This window comes from Rhamphochromis sp. 'chilingali' (assembly GCF_963969265.1).
Source record: "Rhamphochromis sp. 'chilingali' genome assembly, chromosome: 21".
NCBI lineage: Eukaryota > Metazoa > Chordata > Actinopteri > Cichliformes > Cichlidae > Rhamphochromis > Rhamphochromis sp. 'chilingali'.
The window spans coordinates 19,467,465-19,490,314 of NC_137949.1; the positions used below are offsets into that span (position 1 = coordinate 19,467,465).

Here is a 22,850-nt window from a genome sequence, read left to right on the forward strand (position 1 = left end):
AGTCGAATACACCTCCAACTGCTTTTTACACGCACGCTGGGATATTCCTGTTAATGTGCCTTTAAAAAGCTTTAATCAGATTCACAATTAAATCTACTTGGTAAAGTTTCTTTTTCCATTTACTCAACACACTGCCATAGTTTTTACTTCTGTACTTTTTGTTACACATTCAACATGTGCAATGATGACGATTGAATTACTCGGTGCTCAATATGGTCAAGAGAAGCCTCAACAGGAGGAAGTGGAGCATTGGCGTAATTCTGCTTGACTCCCTCCACTCCATTTGTTAAATGTCCTATAGATAAGAGGCTATAATAAGAATATGAGTAATGCCTCACACTCACCGGACCTTGTGAAAGCAACTGCTTGACAGCTTTGACGCAAAGCTCCAATTTTTTTCATGGAATCCTACATGAAGCCTCACCTTGGCGAACAGGGTTATAACTATGTCATACCACATGTGTACAGGGAGAACTAGTGTGGATCACAAACAATCTTAAATATATCTGTTGACTGACAGCAAAGGGTTTGAAGAGCCACAAAAATTTGAGCAGGAGTAATTTTAGTGAGTGAGCTTAGTACAGAAAACAAAATACATAACAAGTCACCCCACAATCTTCTCTTCTTAGTGAGCAGAGGCCTAAGAGTTTAGCCACTTCCTCCCAGATCGAGCGCTTCCCCCTGCTCTGAATATACACTATGCCTCTCATCGTGTCAAGTTTCTTTTCAGTATGTAGGACTTTTGTCGAAACCTGTTACCGATAATCTCAGAAATAAAGTCCTTTTTTAATTTAAAAACATATCTGACGGTAGAAGAAGATGGCTTTATTTTAACTGACTGCTAACTGGAACCATCCAAAGATGAGAAACAAGATTAGGAAACATTAAAAGTTACTGTTTATGTGTTGAAATTTAAAAAAAAAGAAAGTAAAATAAAAAAAAAGGTAAGTCTGGTGACATAGTTCTGAGAATCTCTAGTGGAAACTGCTGGGAGGTTTTTGCAAACACACAGAACTTAAAAACTACAGAGTCACAAGACGACCAGACTAATGATGAAGTGATTATGAGTTTGTACCAAAAAAAGAAAAACAAAGAAATGTCCTTCTCCATTTGTCATTAATGGTCACACAGTGACAACCCACACCAATTTGGTTCAGTGGTTATTTTTCTTTTAATGCTGCAGTCAAAAGCCCCACAGTCTCACCGCCAGAAGGTTTTACCACTCCTAACTCTTTTTCTGTCCCGTATTTTCTTACGGGCGTCACTCCTGGTTAAACCTGTTTGATTGCACGGTCCACCCAAAGCTGTTTACCTCGAGCACAGAAAGGAGGGCCTCTTGCGAAAGATTAGGTAAAGAAAGGAGTCCTTCTTTGACCAAAGCTGGGTCAAAAAAAAGAAAAGAAAAGAAAGGAACTCTGAACACAGGTTTAGATCATCTTGATAATCTATTGAGTTAACCTGTAACAATTTTTGCTTTAAAGCCTTTGCAGTCCAACCTTCTCACTTCATCTGATATTTTCTGATCATTCCTATATAACCTGTCAAGTCTGCACAAGTCATATCGACCATTTTGCACAGTCCATCATAAAAACAAGAAACGTTCCTCCCTCGCCAAGTCTGTCTTTTGGCATGCAGCTCACTTTCCTAATTTTTTTTTTAACAGGTTAAGCGTGACAAGAAAGACGAGAAATGTTTCTTTGCATCTGTTTACGACCAGCCTGCCAATTAAAAAAAAAAAAAACTATCTTGAGCAGTCAAAACATGTGATGCACGTTTTTATAAACTGCCTTTCGTTCAACTTAATCAACAAGAACCTTCATCAGAAAAAAAAAATCAAACAAAGAAAATACGTTGCGGCTCAACTGCATTACATAACAAGATGGGACATGTTTTGGCCCTCAACCAGCTTCAGCTTTCTGAAATTTGTAGTTGAAATATTCAGCTTGTGGGCTCCATCAGACAAATTTAGCACCATTGATCTCAGTCATTGTCATAAGCCGAGGCCACCAAGTCAGGATAAATTCATACTTTTATGCTCTGTCCTGCAGGAATCCATACTACCGCACAATAATATATAGAATAATAATAATATATATCAAGTTCATGGATCAAACATTTAAACATTTGACAAGAAGAACAAATGTAAACACTGATTAGTGATCCTATGATTCTTCATTGACCCAGACATGTGATGAATGAAAGAAAAGCATAAACAGGAGTGAATGTCCTCCTTCGCTGTTAATCAGCTGAGCTCTGTCTGGTCGCTGGTGGTACAAAGCCCTCTCCGTAATCCCACTAATCTGGATCGTGCTAACTCTGTCACTAGGTCATTACCAGCATAAACCCCAAAGTGGAACCAGTCTTTCTGTTCCTTGTACACAAAACCACACATCATACTCCTGCTGGGAAATGAGATTTATTTTTCACTGTTTAGATATTTGCCTTTTCTTGATAAATATTATATAAAATCTTCAGTTTACGTAAGAAGTCCAGTTTTGTTGCAGTAAAAAAATATTTTTTTACAGTTATTTGAGGGGAGTTTTTTTTCTGTAAAATGCTAAAAAGCTGTGTGTTTTCTTTTCACTGCGATGAGATAATGAAATAAAGGTAACAGCTCTTACCTGGTTCCAACTTTATGACCTTCACAGCAGCAAGCTCTCCGGTTTGTATGTTTCGAGCCTGAAAAACACAATAACACAATTTTAACTGAGGCTTTAACTGTAGGTTGCTCACCGCCTGTTAACTGTATTGACTGAAACACTGACTATAGAGACCAAATAAACTTGAACACAAAAGTCAATAAAGAAAAGAAGTTGTGGCCAACCAGCATTATAAATTAGCCACCAGGGAAAGGCCGGACACCGTCTGTGACTTATGAATAAATGTCTGAATGTCTGCATATTTTAGTCATTCCTCAGTTAATTTTTTGTTTCTTCCCTGAATCACTTCATAATGCCGACAAGCATGTTTGTATTTCATAGATTTTACAAAGCATCCATCATGTGTAAAAGTCCTGTGCTACAGCAGGTTTCACTGAAGTCCAAATCCAGGTCAAGACGGGATGCTGCCTAATCCGAGAGAGTGAAATGTCTGGACGAGCGGCTAAATCAGCCATAAACCACAAAACCCAGCAGCCTGGGCATCTTTCAGTAGTGGAATGTGGTGGTGATTCACACATGTAAACAGCAACCCAAACAAAGCTTTAAACTGTTTAAAATGCAGCTGCGTGCACACAAACATAAAGACATTTAAGAAAACAGAACAATTTTTTCCTACTGTGCACATATTACGAGAGCATGTGACTGTTCTGCTTTAAACTCAAGTGTGTTTAGTATTTGTGTTGAACCTCTGTTTGTTACTTCCTGAAGCAGAGGTAACCAACCTAAGAAATAAGCCACTAAAGGGGGGAGTTTTCATTATAATACCCACATACAAGATGAAGCAGAGAATATGTAGCATGTGACACTGTTTCTCATTTCCATTAGGATTCTTTCCATCTCTCTCTCACGTCTCTGGTCTCATGTTTGCGCAAATTCAGGGTAATTACAGTGAGGCTGATTCCTTCAAACTGAACATATACATAGAACAAAGTGAGTAAACATCATAAGTGTGAAAGACCTGGCACTTTTCACAACTCAAAATACCTCCAGGTACCCCATTATTTTGGGAAAACAAAACTTTTCTAGCATTTTTTTTTAAGTCAAATTTGATTGTTGAGCCTATAAGTGCAGTTTTAATGCCCTTGTGACAATCAAAATATAAGTAATTTAGATAAGGCTGTAAAATAGCTGGTCAAATAATGGATGTGTAACTAAGATGGCTGCTGAGTGGTGAGACTAGCTTCTAGAATGATTTTACTACAAGTGACTGACTATTTACAGTATCCCTTAGTTCCCTCTTTGTCCCTCAACACTTAACTTTGATGCAAATATTTTCAAAGCCATCGATACTCCATTCATCTACTGGCCTTCCAAGATTGGTTTTTCCCTTTCTAATTGTGTTATATGACAGGAAATTGACCAGAAAAAGATTCACAACCTGGGGAATTACTCTACAACTAAAGAAAACCAAAATAACCTCCACAGAGATGCCATGAAATTGTTAAACCAATATATTCACATGTAGTAAACATTCAAAGGTGAGGAATGCCATGCTGAGGACTTTTCCCAAATCTAAAGGCGCTTTCTCTGTCAAAGGGCAGAACACACCCATAGTGAAACGCATGTTTAGACAGGGGCCTGATCATATTTCAACTCACTGCAGCTCTGAGCCTGTGAGCTCCGGGAGAATACCAGGCGCAGCATACCACCGGTGGCCTGTCTGGGGGTGGAGGGTGGGCTGGCTCGCTGGCCAGGAAGGCTTTGTATGGAGGGAGGCCATGTGAGCCCGGCTGAACCATCACGTCTACATCAGATGGTTTGTCTGTTTGTGTGCGACAGATAAATAAACAAGAAAATTCTCCAGCAAAACGCACCTCGCCGCAGCCAGACAAACAGTGGGAAACATCTGGCAGTTAGTCGGCTATACCCAGCAAATTAATAACACATACGCAAAACAGCATTGGCTTGAAACAAATACATCAACGCACTAATATAATCATTCGATTTTCTATGGGGATTCTCCAGATGTTTGAGATTCACAACAATCTGACAAAGAAAAGGAGCAAATCCTCATAAATGTGCAGCTGGAACAAGTAAAGCTTTGCCATTTTTCAAGAAGAACATGGTAACAAATCACCCGAACAGTCAATTACTCTCTCTCTACTCTTTCTTACTTTGGACCTCTGGTTTTAACTGCAATAAAAGACTGTAGACTCAAGACTATTTGCCCAGTTTTTCCACAAAAAAGGGAAAAACCCCAAAAAGAAAAACTTACGAAACTAGACTGTCTCACAAAAAGCTGCAAAATAAATACAGCGCATATGCAAGTGAGAAAAAGGAACCAAATAATCATATGTTATTGCTGACAGTCTTTCTATATCCATGTCCAAAAACTAAACACAAATTTGACAGCTGAACTCTTATTCTGAAAAGTTATGCATCACACAATGTACTGTAACTGACCACTTTATTAGGTACGTCCTTGTACTGTCCTGGAGCCACTTTCGCTTTCAGAACTGCTTTAAATCTTCACAGCACAGATTCAACAAGGTGGTCAAAACATTCCTTTGGCCCATATTAACAGATAGTATCACACAGTTGCTGCACATTTGTCACATGCACATCCATGATGTGAATCTCCTGTTCCACCGCATTTCAAAGAACAATAGAATAGAATAGAAATATCCTTTATGGACCCTGACTGGGGGAAACTGTAGTCTTCCAGCAGCAAAGTGACAGGCAGATGGAAAATGCAAATAAAAAATAAGAAATAAGAGACTGTACACTAAGTAAGGGCAATTTACAACATAAGCTGGTGTAGCCCATCTGGTTCAAGGTTAGACATGTTATGCATTCAGAGATGCTCTTCTGCATACTTCTGTATAACGAGGTATGCTGAACGAGTGGTTATTTGAGTTACTCTTGCCCTTCTATTAGCCTAAAGCATTTTGGCCATTCTCTTCTGATATCTGGGATCAACAAGGCATTTTCCCCTCCTGCTCACTGGGCACTTTTTGTCTTTTTCAGATATTATCTGTAAAGCCAACCAATGATAGTGTGGTGGAAAATCCCAGTAGATAAAGAGTTTCAAAAATACTCAGACTATCCATCTGACACCAACAACCACATTCAAAGTCACTTAAATCACCTTTATTTCTTCCTCATTCTGATGTTCAAATTGAACTTCAGCAGGCCATCTTGACCATGTCCACATGCCTATCTGTTGAGTTACTCCCATGTGACTCTCTAATGACATATTCAGTTAGCAAGCAGCTAAACAGGTGTACCTATTGAAGTAAGTGGTGAATGTATTTCTGATGTATGTTGCATTGTCTCCACCAAAAGTGGTAGAGCAAACTAACAAGAAGATACAAGCAACGACCTGAGCACAACAGTCAAACTGGTTTAGCAACACTGCCTCCACAAGCAGGAAAATACAGGTAACAAACTGATCCAACCAATAAAATAAGATAACAAAGTAAAAAACAGTAAGCGCCACCATATGCAATGTTTGGCGCATGAATGGATGCACAACCTGGCTCTCACTCAAAAGCTCCTGTCAATGTGTTTGCCACATGTTATCATGGCTTACAAAGCAAACACCACTCTGGCTTAAATTACAGCGACAGCCTGATTAGTCATGATGTGGTGGGTTATGTTATCTCTAGCTCTAATGATAGACTGTGGGAACATCACTGTACCTTATACACGTCTCCATATGTGCCACTTCCAACCCTCTGAATGAGTTCAAAGTCATGCTGAGGGTTCCTCCTTTGGATTTCATTGCTTGGTCGGGTAAAGATATCCATGGTACCTTGACCCAGAGATGCCTTTACATTTATTTGGACTGACCAACGGTGGTGTCGATGATCTGATGCAACAATGGTTTTGAGTCAGTGTTACTCAGACTGCCCGTCCCTGTTGTCCATGTCCTGAAAGGTGGAAAGTTTTTTGGGGAAAAGTGCACAAAAGAAAAACAGCGAGTATTAATCTCTATTAATAACCCTGGACGAGCTTAGCTTTGACATCTGTCACGCAAGCACTAACTAATTTACCGCCAACTACTCCTCAAAAGTAATAAAGAGACAAGCATTTAAAAGCAGTGACTATTATAACGGTATTAACATGCAGGTTGTGGTCATTCCAGCAATTAGCCAGAGCCGGTGAGAGGCTTAGCATCCGGGCGGGTCAGCTAACGCTAGCTAACTGGCTAAAGTTAGCTTCTCGGCTGGCTTTAACTTCAACAGTGTATACCTTCAACAACACAAACACGGCGGGAGCATGTCTTGAACTCCGAATCGTTTTCAGGCTTTTAACTGTGCGATGGCGTCGAATAGTTATCCAAAAAAAAAAAACAAACAAAGGCGGTCCCCCTCTTTTGTTATCGAGGGAACAGTAGTAAACTTCACTCGCTTGCTGGTCCTGCTGCTGCTGCAGTTCACTCCTTCAGAGAAAAAGCGACAGGGTCGACTTCAAATCCCCGCAAGCCAGCGTTAAGTTTTGCCGTTGCCATGTCATTTCCCTCGGCTGACAGTTTTAGATTAGCCTCGGGCTCATGGGTAGAATACTAACGTTAGACTACATAAACAATAAACTGTTGGATTTACTGAAATAACACGCTCCCTTAAAAGCAACAGTGTGTTACTAATCTTTGTGGAGTCGCAGTTATTGGACGCTGCTGCATTCGAGTGCATCACGGAAAATAATCTAACCACAATCACGTATTTATTACATCGTTAATAATATAACAAAAGTATTCGATTTGTAATAAAGAAATAAAAATATAAAGGGCATTCAAAGCACATGAAATGTATCTAGACGTCTCATTTTTAAAATAGTACCTTTTCTTTATTATCTATTCGAACCAAATTTTGATTTATGGGCTCGTTTTTGATGTAGTTATGGTTTAGTATCTCAGCATATCTTTTCAAAAAAAGTTGGATGAATAAAATTTCTGTTGAGATGTAATTATGACCCCTTAAAGTTATCATTTGCAGGTATTACTGTATTTGAAAATGCTTTACAAGCATAATTTCATGCCACAAAATACAATCAGGAATAATAAAAATATTCTAAATAAGAGAATATCTTTATTTTTCAAAGGGTTGGTGGAAAAAGGTCTGAATTTTTTTGATGTATGATTATAGTAATATTTTAGGTTATTCTTTTTTTTTTTTTAATACAATTTAAGTGAAATAATTATCTGATATCAGTAGGTCTAAAACCAGATATCTGTAATTTCCTTTATTACCCAACATGAAAGTGGTTTATTTTAAGGCAATAATATTTATCCATGTGTTAGAATATGATATGGGTAATTGTTTTAAGGAGTTGATGTTTTCTTTTCATAAAGTTACAGTTCAGTTCAACGTATAGTAACAGTTCAATAAAGAGGGGAATTTGTATTTATTTATTTATTGAATGTAGTATTTTAACAACATACTGACTACTGCTTTACCCATTTGGAATTTACATTTTTACAAAAGCGCACATGAAGGGGGCATACCTTTCAACCTCTGTGTAATTACCGCCACCTGCCGGTAGAAGCTAAAATTTCAAGTGAAGGCAGCGACAAAGAAATGCGTTTCTGGTCGCACTTTCAAGCACATAATCGTTAATCATTCTTTTCTGTAGACATTGCAATATAAGCTGAACTGCAGCTGTCGTCCCATGCCTCAAGCTGCTGCTTTAGAACTGCGCCCCCTAGCGAGATACAGCATGGCTGCATCGCATTGAGGATAAAAGCTCCATCATCCTCCTGCATCGTTTTGGTGGAGCCAGGGCATTCTCCCAGCCCACGATATACACTCATGACTACCGACTAGGGTCGCTCAGTAACCCACAATCAAAGGGATATAAGGACAGTATTATGGCGAAACACCGTCCAGAAAGAGACAGCTGGGGTGAGTGTACGTACAGTATTTCATATTTCATTGCTTTTCTTGACGGCACAAACCGTTTTTTATCCTCCCTGCCGAGGAGGAGAGGGTGTAAGCCAGTAAGATGTTTATCTTAGACTCCATGATGAAAGGCTTGGTTTCGTTTTGACCGTATCATGACCAGTGTTTATTTATTTGAATGCAGCAATACATGACGCCATTTATCGTGAGAAATACGTGCTTTTGTGAGTCTCTGCAGGAATATTGTCTAATCAGGCATAAGCAAGCACAGACCTGTATTTCTAAGACATATTATATTTTTATTCAGTAATCAGCGCGTAGGGAAATGTCTGTTAGTGCTCTCTGGACCTCCCTAAGAGGCCTGGAAACCAGCTTCTGGTGTATTTTGTTTATCAGAGCTTCTCGTGATTGTACGTGGTGCATCTGGCATACAATTATGTAATATTGCATCAGAAGATAGCCTCTCATCATCCTCAGGACCACCATCTGCACCCTGACCGTTAATGCCATCATCACTGTTGGTGATTGTCACTGACATCACGCTATGCTCTGTGTTAACTATAAATTCAGGCCTGCAAGGGGAAGGAAGGGGCTGAATGACTGCATTAGGAGTGAGGGGGGAAAGGGTGAAATGCTGCTGTTTGTCATCAGAGAGTTTATCTGGGCTGACCCACTTTGAGCAGACCGCTTCTGACGTCTTTGGCTGTTTTAAGAGCAACAGCAGCAGCAGAGGAACACGATCAGGTTAACCAGGCAGGCTCATGATGCCAGGCCTGGTTGAAGAGGCCATTGCAAGAGATGTGAATCCACCCTGATAGTCCCCTTCAAGCCTGAGACGAAACCTTGGATGATTCCTTGCTGAATTATTCACCGTGCATTCTTGGCACCCTTTATTAATCATTTAACACATCCTTAAAATTTTGTCTGCTACTCCTTAATCTGTCACTGCTGCTTTTTTAAAGAGTTGTATCCATGCTTTGATTTGCATTGAAAGCTCAAAATTAACACCACAGCTGCAGTGACTGGAATTAGTGGTGTGTGTTTGGACTTTGTTTCGTCTTCAGTAAACACACATTACAGTGTGGGGAATTTGGGAGCTCGGAAAGCCTCCAATCATTGCAGGAAGCCCATTTAGCCCTTACACTGTACATGAGACAGCAGAGACTGGAAAGACACTGAGTCATTGCATGGAAAAAACCTCTGAATGCACATGATCTCATTCGATAAAAAGAGTGTGGCCTGATTCATTAGGAATATTATTAACAAGCTTGCAGGCCATGCTATTGATCTGGAGCTGAAACAGGAAGGAGTAATGGACTCAACTTTCCTGTTTCCTCACTTAATGGACTGCTAAGTGCGCTTATCATCACTGTGAAGACGTTCTCGCTGTTCAGTAACTCACACAACAACATTTTAGTTGGTGTTTCATTGACACAATAAATTCTTTAAATAAAACATTTTGCCTCCATCTCTGTGTTTGACTGTAATGTTAATGCTGTTTTCTTGCTTCAGGTTTTATGATTTCCCACGACTGTCTTCTCTTCCAGGGTCCCTCAGTGATAAAAATGTCTATGATTGGAGCTCAGAGGAGGAGGAGCCAGACGGACGAGCTCGGCCCATCCAAGTGCTGCTGGTCAAAGATGACCACACCTTTGAGCTGGATGAGGCGGCGCTGAGTCGCATCCTGCTGTCTGAGGAGGTCAGAGATCGTGAGGTGGTGGCCATCTCCGTGGCCGGGGCTTTCCGGAAGGGCAAGTCTTTCCTCATGGACTTTATGCTGCGTTACATGTACAACCATGTAAGTCTCTGCAAAAGCATTACTCCAGTCTGCGTGGTATAGATCATACAGTCTGTGTGCGTGAATCGGCTCAGTCGTGCTGGTGGAAAAGTTCCCGATTTAGCTTGTGAGTTGATGTAGCACATAAAAAAATTGAAATATAGCAAAGGAACTGGCAAAAAAAGAAGAATATTTATGATATTATATTACTACATGCATGCACCAACCTGCTTATGTACAGTAATCTTGGAATAAAATGGCTATGCATTTCTTTATCTTCCTTTATCCTATTTATACCTTCTTTTTTTCAAGCAGCAGATCAAATTAAAAAAAAAAAAAAAGAGCAATATTTCAAAGCCACTGAGGGTAAAATGACCTGTTAGCCTAACATGTGATCTGTTGGTGCTCAGGCGTCTGAAAACTGGCTCGGCAATCCAGAAGAACCTCTGACCGGCTTCTCCTGGAGGGGCGGCTCAGAGAGGGAGACCACTGGGATCCAGATCTGGAGCGAGGTCTTTCTGGTGGACAAACCAGACGGAAGAAAGGTGAGACTGTATTTCATCCCACGACTTGACAAGTAGGCTAAAGTGCAATTGAGCGCTTAATTAAATATCACACATATACTTGTTTAACCTCTTTACAGTGACACCTTTATATTCTCAATGAGCCTGGCAACAGGTCGTCTTAAAGCTTCTCACCTTCACAGTCGTAGCTGCAGCTTTGGTTGGATAACTTGAAAGGAGTCTTTTGTGGTTTAGGACATTTTTTATACCTGCATCAGCCAAATGTTTCTAACATTTTGCATCAAAGGTTGGTCGTTCTTTTTAGTTTCATTCAAAACGAGCTGCTGAACATGAATGGTTGCTTTAGGCACTTTCTGTTCTCTGGAGTGTAAACACTCCACACGCTGTATTAAAACTCACTTTCCTCAGTACAGCACATCCACGGCGAACATATTGACTCCTGCAGCAAAGGTGAATGCGTTCATCTGTCTCCTCACACAGGTTGCTGTGCTGCTAATGGACACGCAAGGCACATTTGACAGCCAGTCGACGCTGAGGGATTCAGCCACTGTGTTCGCCTTGAGCACCATGATAAGCTCCATGCAGGTGCAGTGACCTTCAGTCATCTGATCCAGCTTAGCTTTAGAAAAGACTAAGTATTTGTAAAAATGCATGCATGTACTTTGAAGTTTGTTTGGGATGGACTATCTTAGTGATGATTTTTTTTTTTTAAATAAAACTGTCATGAAATTCTTTAGAGATGTTAATGACCCTAGAAGTTTTCCTATAGCGCCACCACAAGACTGACGTCTAGTTTTGGGTGATAAGTCTCCAAAACTAGTTCTTTTCTTTCTACTCAAGCACACCTGCCAACTGCATCATTGTTCAGAAGAAATGGCCCATCTGTCCCTACCCTGTTTCCTCTTTCGGCGGAGGTCTAATGTTAATTAGCTGCATGCTTGTTTTGGAAATAAAATAGTTCCTCTGTTTGTAACAAGCTCAGATTTATAACAAAGGTTTCCATGCTAGCACACCAAACTAAGACACAGGTGTTACATATTATGCCTGCTAGTCCCGTTTGTTCCTCAATGCCTAATGGACTATTTGGTCAATAATTTAACCTGGACAAATTTACCACATTCTTCAAGTTGTACATGTTTAAAGAAAATAACCCTCTAACTCAATGGCCTCTCTCAGGTTTACAACATCTCACAGAATGTGCAAGAGGACGACCTTCAGCACTTGCAGGTAAAATTGCCTTTCAGTTATTACAGGGAAATACAGTACTGCACTAAAGTCCTCAGCTACCCCCCTCCTTTCGTTTCACCAGACCTTCTTATATATTTTAAAGTGGTCTTGATCAATAGTTCTCCAGGCTTTCTGACAGTCTTTTAAAGTTTCTTTTTCTTTTTGGACTTTGGCTGCTTTTTACTCATTTTCAGTCTAGTTGTTGTGTCTGACCGTTTTCACAGGAATGTTTTTTTGTTTTGCTCGATAAACCACTTAACACTGACCTATGAATCATTTAAGCATAAAAAGAGCAAATAGCTCAAAGTATGAGCATGTCATATCTCAGCATGGTGTGCTGTATGTCCTTAAAAATTTGAGGAAACTGAACAAGCGGAGGACAAAAAAAGAAATGAAAGGTCTAAAATAAACCATCTACAGCACGTGAACAGTATCTGAAAGTCGTGAACTTAAGAAACCAGAAAAAAAGAACCCAGCAAAGATCTGACACTGGACTATACAGATGCATCTGACCCTTCAGTTGGTACATCTACTGTTTACTAAAGCCTTATCAGAAATGGTCTCAGTGGAAGGGAGGCTGCTGAAGCCATTTATAAGGAAGGGAAACCAAGTGAAAGGACTGGTGTAGGCCAGATTACACAAGAACTGGACTGAAAATCAGTGGCAGCAGGTCTTAATTTTGAACATGACTTCTTCTTTTGGCTTGTCCCTTTAGGTTTGCCACATCTTCCTCCATCTCTTCCTATGTCTACCATACTCTTCTTTCAGATTATTTTTTAACAATGAAAAGGATCAAACACAAACACACTGTCAATGCAGCAAAAGCATACCTCGAAAGAAAAAAAATACAATGAAACACTGCAAGTTGTAGATTGGTTTCCCCACCTCAATATTATTGAAGCAGTGTGGGATTATCTTGAAACAAGACATAATAAAAGGTGGCCACAATCCAAAGAGGAGCTTTGTTTATGCCTTATAAACTGTTTTCATATATGGTTTCACATGTTTCAATAACTGGAGCTATTTCCATTTTTTCCTAGCAAAATATAAATAAATTGGGTGTGGTTCAAGACTTTTGCACAGTACTACAACTCCTTCGACTTGTTTATATATTAATATCAGAATTATCATCCTCACACATTAGTTCTTCAAATTACTTGTTACAATATTGTTACTTTATTTCAGCTTTTCACTGAGTATGGAAGACTAGCTATGGAGGAGACTTTCCTGAAACCATTCCAGGTATTTTCTATTTAAAGGAAATATATTTAGTATTTCTATTAACACATTTTTATGTCTCAAAATTATTTGAGTGTGTGAGCCCACTTTATAACACAAGAATTATAATTTCCTTTCTAGTCCATGATTTTCCTGGTTCGAGACTGGAGTTTTCCATATGAGTTTCCCTATGGACAGGAAGGCGGCATGAAGTTCCTCGAGAAGAGACTTAAGGTCAGACATCACAGATGTTACTGAGATAGAAGGTCACACCACTTTCAGTCCTGTCACATCAGTTTCCTGTGCAGCCTTTGCAGTGATGTGGTTGCTTACGGCTGCTGAGACTAGCTTAACCAAAGCACATCTTAAACTTGGTGGTTGTCTTCGTGTTTGCGGTCCAGATCTCAGAGAACCAGCATGAAGAGCTGCAGAATGTGCGGAAACACATCCACTCCTGCTTCACCAACATCTCCTGCTTCCTGATGCCTCACCCTGGCCTCAAAGTGGCCACCAACCCACACTTTGATGGGAGAATCAAAGGTACATTTTCTTCATTGCTCACTTACACCATATGCACCTTTCATTCAGGTATAGTATTGTTTGTGAAAGGCTTGGGAAAAACTTCGCAGCCAAATTTCTTGGAACTTGGTGAGGAGGTGACGCTCGGGCAAAAGAAGACCCCATAAAATTTGAAATACTGCATCAGCATTGGACATTAACCTTGGCGGAGGATGCACTCTGCAAATGTACTTCTAGTTTTGAACACCTAATATTGTTTAGTTCCCTCACTTCAATCATGACATGGAACCTCTCGGTCTGTCCTGCGATATCTGTGATCAGGATATTAGGTCTTAAAAGATGCTGGTGGGGCCTCTATAGATCAGACATGTTTAGATATATCTTGAAAATGCTCAGATTGAGATATGAGGGCTCTGGAGGTTTTTCTAATGCTCGTCGAGGCCTTGCTGGGCAGGTTTTTTTGGGGTCTTGCATTTTGTCCCAAAGAAGGCTTCTGCTGTCAGTGAGTGACTTTGCCATGCTGTACACACTCACCAGTCGTTGTCCTCTCTGTCTAGAGATTGATGGTGAGTTTATAAACAACCTGACGGTCTTGGTCCCCTGGCTCCTCAGTCCTCGCAACATCGATGTGAAGGAGATCAACGGCAGCAAAATCACGTGCAGAGGCCTGCTGGAGTATTTCAAGGTTAGAACAAAGCATCGTGGTGATGTGCACAACAACCAGACTCTGTCCTTTCTTTATTTAAAGTGCCATATTTCCGCATATGACTGATCAAATGTAACAAATTAACTTTTTCATTTGTATTTGTAGGCTTACATCAAAATTTACCAAGGCGAGGAGCTGCCACATCCAAAGTCAATGCTACAGGTATATTTTTAATGATTATTTTGCTAACATACAATAAAGCTTTGCACTCAAGATACACCTATGGTCAGAGGTTTACATACACTCATCTGGACATTATTTTAATGGTAATTTGGAGATTATAATGGTTTCTTTGAACTGTTTTTTTTTTCAGGATAGGATGATTGGATGGCATATATCCTTAATGACTTTAAATAACAAAAACCAAGTGCACAATTTTAAATTTAATTACTGTAATTTTTGGATTTTCTCTACTCCACAGAGAGTCAAAAGTATACATGCATGTTGAAATATATATTTACAGTTACTTTAGTCTTGTAATTGATCTCGCAGTATTTTAAACTGTGACAGCGAGGTCTGTTAACTTTTCATCAATGATCATGATTGACAGCAACTGGTAGTTTGTCTTTGCCGCATAAAAAGAATTTGTTTGACAGCAATCATTGGATTGATCAATACTCAGAACAATGGGAAACTCCAAGGAACTCAATGAAGATCCAAGAAGTAGAAATGTAGAGTTAGATAAGTTAGGAAGATCTCTTGGAGCCATTTCTAAACAACTGCAGGTTCCAAGATAATCAGTTCAAACAAATGTGTCACCACTTTGCTAAGGTCTGGAAGAAAACCCAAACTTGCCCCTACATGAGAGGAACTTCATTAGGATTTTCAGGAACAACGCAGGAACCACCGAGGCTCAAGCCTTCAAACTTAAGAACACTGTACAAGCTGTTCAACATGGTGGTGCTAGCATCATGCTCTGTTTTGCTGCTAGTGGTACTGGTACATTGCACAAAGTGGATGGAATAAAGGAGGAGGATTATCTCCAAATTCTTCAACTTTGTCTCAGATCAACAGCTAGAGGAAACTTATGAGACAATGTTCCTAAACACACATCAAAAGTTATGAAATGGCCTTCCCAAAGCCCCAACCTCAACCTTAGTGAAAATTTGTTGACTATGCTTAAAAGCCAGGGCTGTGGTCAAATATCCAGCCATAATTATGCCAGAAGGTTGTTGATGGCTACTAAAAATACTACAAAATATGAGCTTAGATGTATGTATATATTTGAGCCTGAATCTAATAATAATATAAGAAGAGTTCAAAGAAATCCTTAAAAGCCCCAAATAACCATGAAAATCAATGATGAGTGGACGTAAACCTCTGATCACTGCTGTAAGCTTATCCATACTGTTAATTTCTGGTTGCTGACATTGATCCTTACATGATATTTCCATTTGCTTCCCCTCAGGCCACAGCTGAGGCAAATAATTTAGCAGCTGTTGCAGCTGCAAAAGATCTGTACAACAAGAAAATGGAGGAGGTAGGTGAAAACAGATTTGTAAGTGAATGTCCAGTAGCTACCAAGTGACTTCACCGACTCACTGCTGTCACTTCTCACAGGTCTGTGGAGGTGATCGGCCTTTCCTCGCCCCCAGTGAGCTGCAAGCCCGACACAGCGCCATCAGAGAGGAGGCGCTGCAGGTGTTTAAGGGTGTGAAGAAGATGGGAGGTGAAGAGTTCAGCCGGCGCTACCTGCAGCAGCTGGAGGGAGAGATCGACGAGGTGTTCGTCCAGTACATCAAGCACAATGACTCCAAGAACATTTTCCACGCAGCCCGCACGCCGGCCACACTGTTCGTGGTCATCTTTGTCATGTACGTAGCCGCGGGTATCACAGGCTTTGTGGGCGTGGACATCATTGCCAGCTTGTGCAACATGATCCTCGGCCTGGCACTGATCACTCTGTGCACCTGGGCTTACATCCGATACTCTGGGGAATATCGAGAACTCGGTGCCGTCATTGACCAGGTTGCTGGTGCGCTGTGGGACCAGGTAAATAAAAAGAATAACCTGTCTAACTTATCAGTAGTTAGATGGTAATGGTGGCTGCTTAGACTTTGTACAACTTATAAAAGTAAGAAAAAAGGAGAACGATTTGTTTGGTATTGAAAAGATGTCAGGTGAGTGAAAATCATCACATGCATTCAGGTTTTGAGCACTTATACTGTTATCAGGTCTGGTATCTCTTGTGGTTTGATTAGTTTAGGGACGATTGTAGGTTCAAACTTTTACGGGGGCTCGACTCCCAAACAGAATGTCCTTACAGTGTCCTGTAATGTTAATGGAATATGATGTTTCCAGACGTAATCAACCCTTTTCACATTTGCAAACCTCAATTCAACTGGATAAACATCACAATGTTACCCTCAAAAGCAAACTGTCTAAGAATATTTCAGAGTGAATAATCAAAGATTTTAATATATATTCCACCCGTTTTAGGGTGGAGCCTTTAGTTATCAAACCCGAGACAAGACTCTGTCATTAAAGAATTTAATGAACCATTTGTGGCAAAGCAGATAAGATGAAAAACATGCACAAAATTATTTCAGTCTCTTAATCAGATTGAGGCAATCCACCAAATCATCAAGCACTGACAGTAGCATTATTGTACAAACCCTCCCTTTATGCAGATGCAGCCGAGAGCAGCATGTACCCCACTTTTACGAGTAGAGAATAGATTTGTAGTATTATAAGAGCAAGTGGGACAACACACTGCTTAATTATGTGAAATCTTCATCAATGAATGTGGGAAAGCAGAAGCTACAGCTTTATTGGGTGAATTTAAATGTCACAGTAAATAAAAGACATAAATGGATCCATAGCAGTTTATAGCAATATTCAAACTGAATACAGGCTGCTGCTGGACATCTGGATCTGAAGCTGTACTGTAAACAAACACTAAAGAGCAATTTCATCCAAATAAGCATAGAAATTTTTAACAAACTAAAATAATAATGCATATCAGCTCCTTTCCTGTGAACTGCAGTATATCAGCAGACTAGGGGATCAGAAGGTTAAAATAAGCTAATAATCTCTAGTGATTTAATGTTTTTGACCCTATTTAGAGAACAAATAAAAATAAGCAGACACTTTAAAGGTCATGCCATATCCCCACTTTATCAGAACACTTTGAACTTTTGCTGTATTTTAGTTAAAGTGTGTTTTGAATCAACTTCACTGATGTGTGTCATTAAATTACCTCATGGTTTAGAAGGGAAACGTTCACATCTTTAGCCTTTAACAGCAGCACAAAAGATATGAGATTTGCTATTAGCAATAAAACACATGGTTGTGTGCTAGCTGCTCTAGCTGTTACAAAGGATGAAGACTGAGGAAAAACATATGAAACCAGAGTCACTGGTAAAAATAATTAATAATTATTAATCATTACCTTTTCTTTTATCTGTTCACATTTACTTTATTTTAATATGAGAATATGGCTTTCTTGCTTTAAAATTAGCCATTAAAGACAAATACAATACACAGTATCCATCCACATCTGTTAGAAATGAAAGAGTGTCTTTAAACCACTAGGGGGCAAAAACCTCCTTTATTAGTGGCGGCAACAAATCCCTACAAGCCTAAGAGCAACAATTGTGCACTGTTAACGAAGAATCTGTATGTGCTGTTTGTGTTACATGTTCACTACATGTGCTCACACTGTATGTTTGTTTCTTTTAACGCCTCTGCAGGGGAGCACAAACGAGGTAAGAGGAGCAAATCAATTGGAAGTATTAACAAGAACACATTGCTACTGGTGCATTTCTATGAGATTGTTGTCATCAAACTCAAGTTCTGCTCAAATTATCTGAGCTACAGTTAAATTTCCTCTTGTGCAGCCTTATGTTCCCTGAATGAAGACACCTCAATTCACACCTTAAGGCTGCTTTATGAATTAAAAATTCTCTGTCTTAATTTTTAATGACTTTATTTGACTGTTATGATGAATAGTATGAACGCCTGATTTTTCTGTTACAGTAAACCATCTCAGTTTAGCAGATATCACGGCCTCTGCTCTCCTCTCCACTCTAAGAGATTTGATACTGTTGATGAACAGGTTGCTTTCAGCTTTGATGGTTGAAATCATATTGGGCTCTTCTATACATAGTTTAAACAGTTGCTGAAGATATTTTCAAATTAAGATTTCAGATGATTTCCCTCTTGGATCAAAATTTGCATTGTTATATTACTCTATGAATAATAGTTATTATTAGGCCGATCAGCACTTTGATGAAAGGCCTATTTTTATGGTAATAGGGCAGTTTTTAATGCCGTTGGCCCGATGCAAACAAAGCTTTTTCCAAACAGACTGCTTCCCTTCCTGGTCTAAATTTCTGAAACAAAATGTGCCCAGGACTGAAAAAGCCGAGACTCATAAATCCATGGCATTTGACTTTAAAGCAGATTATATTACATATCTTTAACCTTCTATAGCCTTTTTAGTTGTGAATGATTGTGAATGACGTGTTAATCAAATTCAAATTGAGTTTGTTTTCATATTTTGTGCAGAAAATATACTCGGATTGTCCTGAAAAATGACCTAAAGTTTAAATTTTATATGTAAACAGTGGGCTGTGTATAGACATCAACTGAGTGCTCCCTGATTTCCCATTTTAAGCTTATTAAATCAGGCTTAAATCAAGCTGGTTTACAACAGCTCTCAGGGAGCTTACTTTCTCCTTCCATTTTTTGTTGTCAGAATCAGCAGATGTAACATTTATGAAGCAGCTGATTTAGTGTTTCAAATCAAATATGAATGAAGAAAACTGATAAAAGTAGCCACTGGAAGCCTGCTGTGCATGTTTCAGCAGTGTGGAAATAAAGAGAGCAAACAGAGTGAATAAGTTATATAAGAATAACTTGTTTTCAGGTCTACAAAGGTACAAAGGAAGTCAAAAAAACATCAGTATTGAAATGCTTCTAATCCATATGACTAGATTAAAGAAGAAACCCAAATCCCAGCTCCCGGTTTCTGTTTCTAAAAGTATACAGATGCAGTGATAAACCACTTGATATGCACTGATCATTGTACAAAATATGTGTGCATAGCTTTAGCTTTACCAGCTTATATTAGAAATATAAGCTTTACCAGCTTTCTAATACTATAAGCATGTTCATGCATGATGGGTAAATGAATGAATGGACTTTGTTGTCGTGATCTTGTGTATGTGTGAAAATGTAACTCTGGTGTTTCCTGCAAAAGTAATCCATAAGATAAATAACTAACCAGCTCCATGTTCTCTCCATAGGCTCTCTACAAGCTGTATAATGTAGCAGCCAATCATAGGGACCTGTATCACCACGCCTTCCCCGGGCATCAGGTGGAGGAGGTGGCTGAGGAGCAGGACAAGAAGAGGGACTGATTAGTTCAAAGACAGAACATGTCAGAGATTTCCTCGTGATGGACCGAGGGAGGAAGCGGAGGAGGAGGAAGGCAGATGAATGCCCTCATCCATCAGGCACTCTTTAACTCTGGTACTGGCTGCTGCAGCAAGCCACTACTGGTCGTTCACTTCTTTAACCCTTATAACGGACTGTTTAATGTTCATGCATATGCCGAGAGCATCTCCTCAGTGGGTGGCTGCTTCTAAGCATTGGATGCAATGTGTCATGGTCTTTCACCTTTAGTTCGTGAAGCAAACACACCTGTACAAATACCGCGGGCACTCTGCTGGAGGAGACTGCTGCTTATTTCTCATCGAGCGTTTATTTTAATTTTTTTCTCCATCATTCGTCACTGACAATGATTTTTAAAGTATATTCAAATCTGTGAAACCCCCATTTGTGACAATTGTTCTGTTCTTTGAAGTTTTAGTGTTGTTTATAAGGAACAATATCTATGACCTGCAATGTTTGAAAGACAAAATATGTACTGTATATTAAATAATGAGGCGTTACAAACATCATCAGCATGGTAAGTGGTTAATGTCTGTCATCTTTAAGCTCTAAATGCAGGTATACTTTATAAAAAAATAGCTGAATGGTTGTGACTAACTGGTATTGTGCCATAACATGTAAAAAAAAAAAAGAGAAAAAAAAGATTTCTCACCTGCTGCAGCCTGGCTACATGCAGACACTCCATGGCACACGAGTTAGTTTTAGGGTTTGGTGTATCTGTGTGCTACGGCACTGTTGGGAGAGACAAAAGTTTACATAACATAGCCGACATTATCTCACTTTATAGTCTGCTTGCAGTTTTGTAATCACGCATCATCCCAGTGATCGTTATATGTGCGTTTGGCTTTTGAGGTTTGGGAGGAAAGAGCAAGGTTAGGTTTCCATTGTGATGTAGTTGGGGGGGCGGGGGCTGCCGAAGCCATTGTTGTGTGTTTCACTGAATGTTCGAGCAAATCCGAGGAATGTAGCTATTCTGTGGCCACCGGGGGAATCAAAGCTAGATGCTATTAGGCGTGGCGACAGGCCTGCTTTGGAAACGGAGCCTCATTCCACATCTCTTTCATCATCTTCTCACACTTAAACCGAATCATCTGTGCAAAACTGCTGCATGGTGAAAGAGGCTTTTCGTGTTTCCACAACAGCTTGCATTTTTAAACAAAAGGCTTGTATCGGTGATGGCTCTTTTTTGGTGTTTGAATACTTCGGCTTAGTAGACTGTTACTGTATATTTGTACAACTGCGGTCACTGTTTTAACTCCTTGAGTCACTGCGCTGTAAAATGTCTGCATCACATACAAAGCTGCAGCAAAACTTTTCTATGTCTTTTTTCTTTTTCTTCCCCCCTCCCATTTAGATCTGCTCACCAACCGTACAGGAACACTGTCATGCATATTTAGCAAGTTTATAGTGAGGTTCGACCTCAAGGGTTGAAAATTTAAAGGCACTGCAGCAGAGTGGCTTCTAGAGTCTTCCACAATCTATAATCAACATCAGCGAGGCCTTCACACAAAGAACCATCCAAGACCAGTTTAAGATTCGTGATGTTCTGAAATCCCTTTCTATTTCATGACTATGTTTTTGGGTGTTGTGTCCATTAAGAAGTCAGAAGAACAGTATTTGTTTACACTGTGTTGGAATATCTCGTCTGTGAGACAGAGCTTTTCTTTCATTCCTAAAGCATCACCTCTCAATGTGGTGGGAGGACTGAAAGGTCAAATGAATCAACCTTTTTTTGTGAGCTCCTTCAAATTGACTCTGCTTAGTTTTCAGCACACGCATTGCAAAAAAAATTCAGTTGCAAAGAAAAGACCTAATAAAGATGGACCAAATTAATGAAATCTAGACTTGAGTTTTCTTACAATCAGAAATGTTTTAAATACAAGTCCTACGAGGCGTACCGGCAGTGTTTTAAATGGCTCTGCAATTATAAAACACTGTGGGAAGACCGGCAAGCAGCAGGAGGCAACAACTGTACATCCATACGTGTATTTTTCTTCACTGCAGACTTTATTGCTTATGTCCTGTAATTGCAATTCACAAAATCAGGTATGAACAAACTGTAGACATTGTTCTGAGGCGATGTGATAGAGGCCCAAAGAGAAGCCCAATGTTCTGTACAAACCTATTCCACTGCTCCCAATTAGGACATTCAGAAATGTTTAGGTTCCTCTGATACACAGGACTCCTTAAACATTTTATATACTGAGAATAACACATTATCACTGGTCTCCAGTAGACAAAAAAAAAGTAAGAAAACATTTCTGAGTATCTTAAGAGGAGATAAAAGCTGATTAGTGATCAGTAGAATATGTGTCCAAGAACCTGGACTTCTGTTATATCAGTGAAGCAAGATGTCAGGCCATAAACATAAAGCATGAAAAACTGAAACAAAGGGAAAGTAAAGTTTTTGGCAAAATGAATGTGACTTCTTTAAAAAAAAAGTTCCAGTAGCTTATTTGTGTTTAATTAAATGCACAAAGACGTGAATTTTCCTGACGAACAATAATGCCGAGAGACGCTCAAACCACCACATCAAATCTGATGCTTCATCAATCAAAAAAGAAAAATGTAAAATTATATATCTGTTAAGGTTTTGGTGGATTGTCTTAAAAGTATGTCATAAAAAAAGGAACAATGTACACTTTCTTTGTGTGGTTTCAGTTTATGACAGTAACAGAGCAAAGGAAAGAAGCCATGAAGTCAAATTAGAAAAAGCTGCCTGTCGCTTTCTCCCACAGGAAAAAATGACGGAGTAGCTGGCGTATACACGATATGAGCAGACGTAAAACTGCTGCACTTTGTTTTATTAAAGGCACAATGTCAGGATGCTTTTGTAACAAATACCCAGAGCTGATTTTTCACACTCTGTGCTTCTCAGTCTTTAAAAAAGGAATTCAAACAGCAATTTTCCCAGGTCGGTGGCTTTCAATAGAACCACAAGCAGTTTCCCATGATGCAACACATTTTTTCTTCATTCTAGTG

General features: G+C 39.5%; 2 protein-coding genes across 14 annotated transcripts in view; one reads left to right on the forward strand and one right to left on the reverse strand.

Moving 5' to 3' along the window:
- Nucleotides 1–7,280, reverse strand: part of map4k5 (mitogen-activated protein kinase kinase kinase kinase 5) — a 28,080-nt gene extending 20,800 nt beyond the window's left edge. For 7 of the 11 annotated variants that reach the window (XM_080870567.1, XM_080870566.1, XM_080870565.1 and 4 more), the window contains exons 1-3: nt 6,302–6,441; nt 4,259–4,422; nt 2,622–2,679 (exon numbers count right to left, since the gene is read on the reverse strand). In XM_080870567.1, the coding sequence (XP_080726693.1) occupies nt 2,622–2,679; nt 4,259–4,399 (199 nt within the window). In that variant the 5' untranslated portion in view covers nt 4,400–4,422; nt 6,302–6,441. Of the gene's footprint in view, nt 1–2,621; nt 2,680–4,258; nt 4,423–6,301; nt 6,533–6,854 lie in introns of those variants that run through there. The other 4 variants (XM_080870560.1, XM_080870559.1, XM_080870568.1 and 1 more) reach the window with 1 other exon arrangement.
- Nucleotides 7,281–8,247: 967 nt separating this feature from the next.
- On the forward strand, nt 8,248–22,736 carry atl1 (atlastin GTPase 1). Of its 3 annotated transcripts, none has more exons than XM_080870347.1 (14): nt 8,249–8,509; nt 10,048–10,298; nt 10,688–10,822; nt 11,282–11,386; nt 11,978–12,028; nt 13,214–13,270; nt 13,388–13,480; nt 13,648–13,786; nt 14,323–14,450; nt 14,577–14,633; nt 15,880–15,951; nt 16,032–16,463; nt 18,164–18,178; nt 19,721–22,736. In XM_080870347.1, the coding sequence occupies exons 1-14, from the start codon at nt 8,470–8,472 to the stop codon at nt 19,832–19,834; spliced, it is 1,689 nt and encodes a 562-aa protein (XP_080726473.1). In that variant the 5' UTR covers nt 8,249–8,469; the 3' UTR covers nt 19,835–22,736. The 3 variants fall into 3 exon arrangements, with proteins under 3 accessions (XP_080726475.1, XP_080726473.1, XP_080726474.1); XM_080870348.1 differs by having other exon boundaries at nt 8,250–8,503; XM_080870349.1 differs by lacking the exon at nt 18,164–18,178 and having other exon boundaries at nt 8,248–8,509.
- The last annotated feature ends 114 nt before the right edge of the window (nt 22,737–22,850 follow it).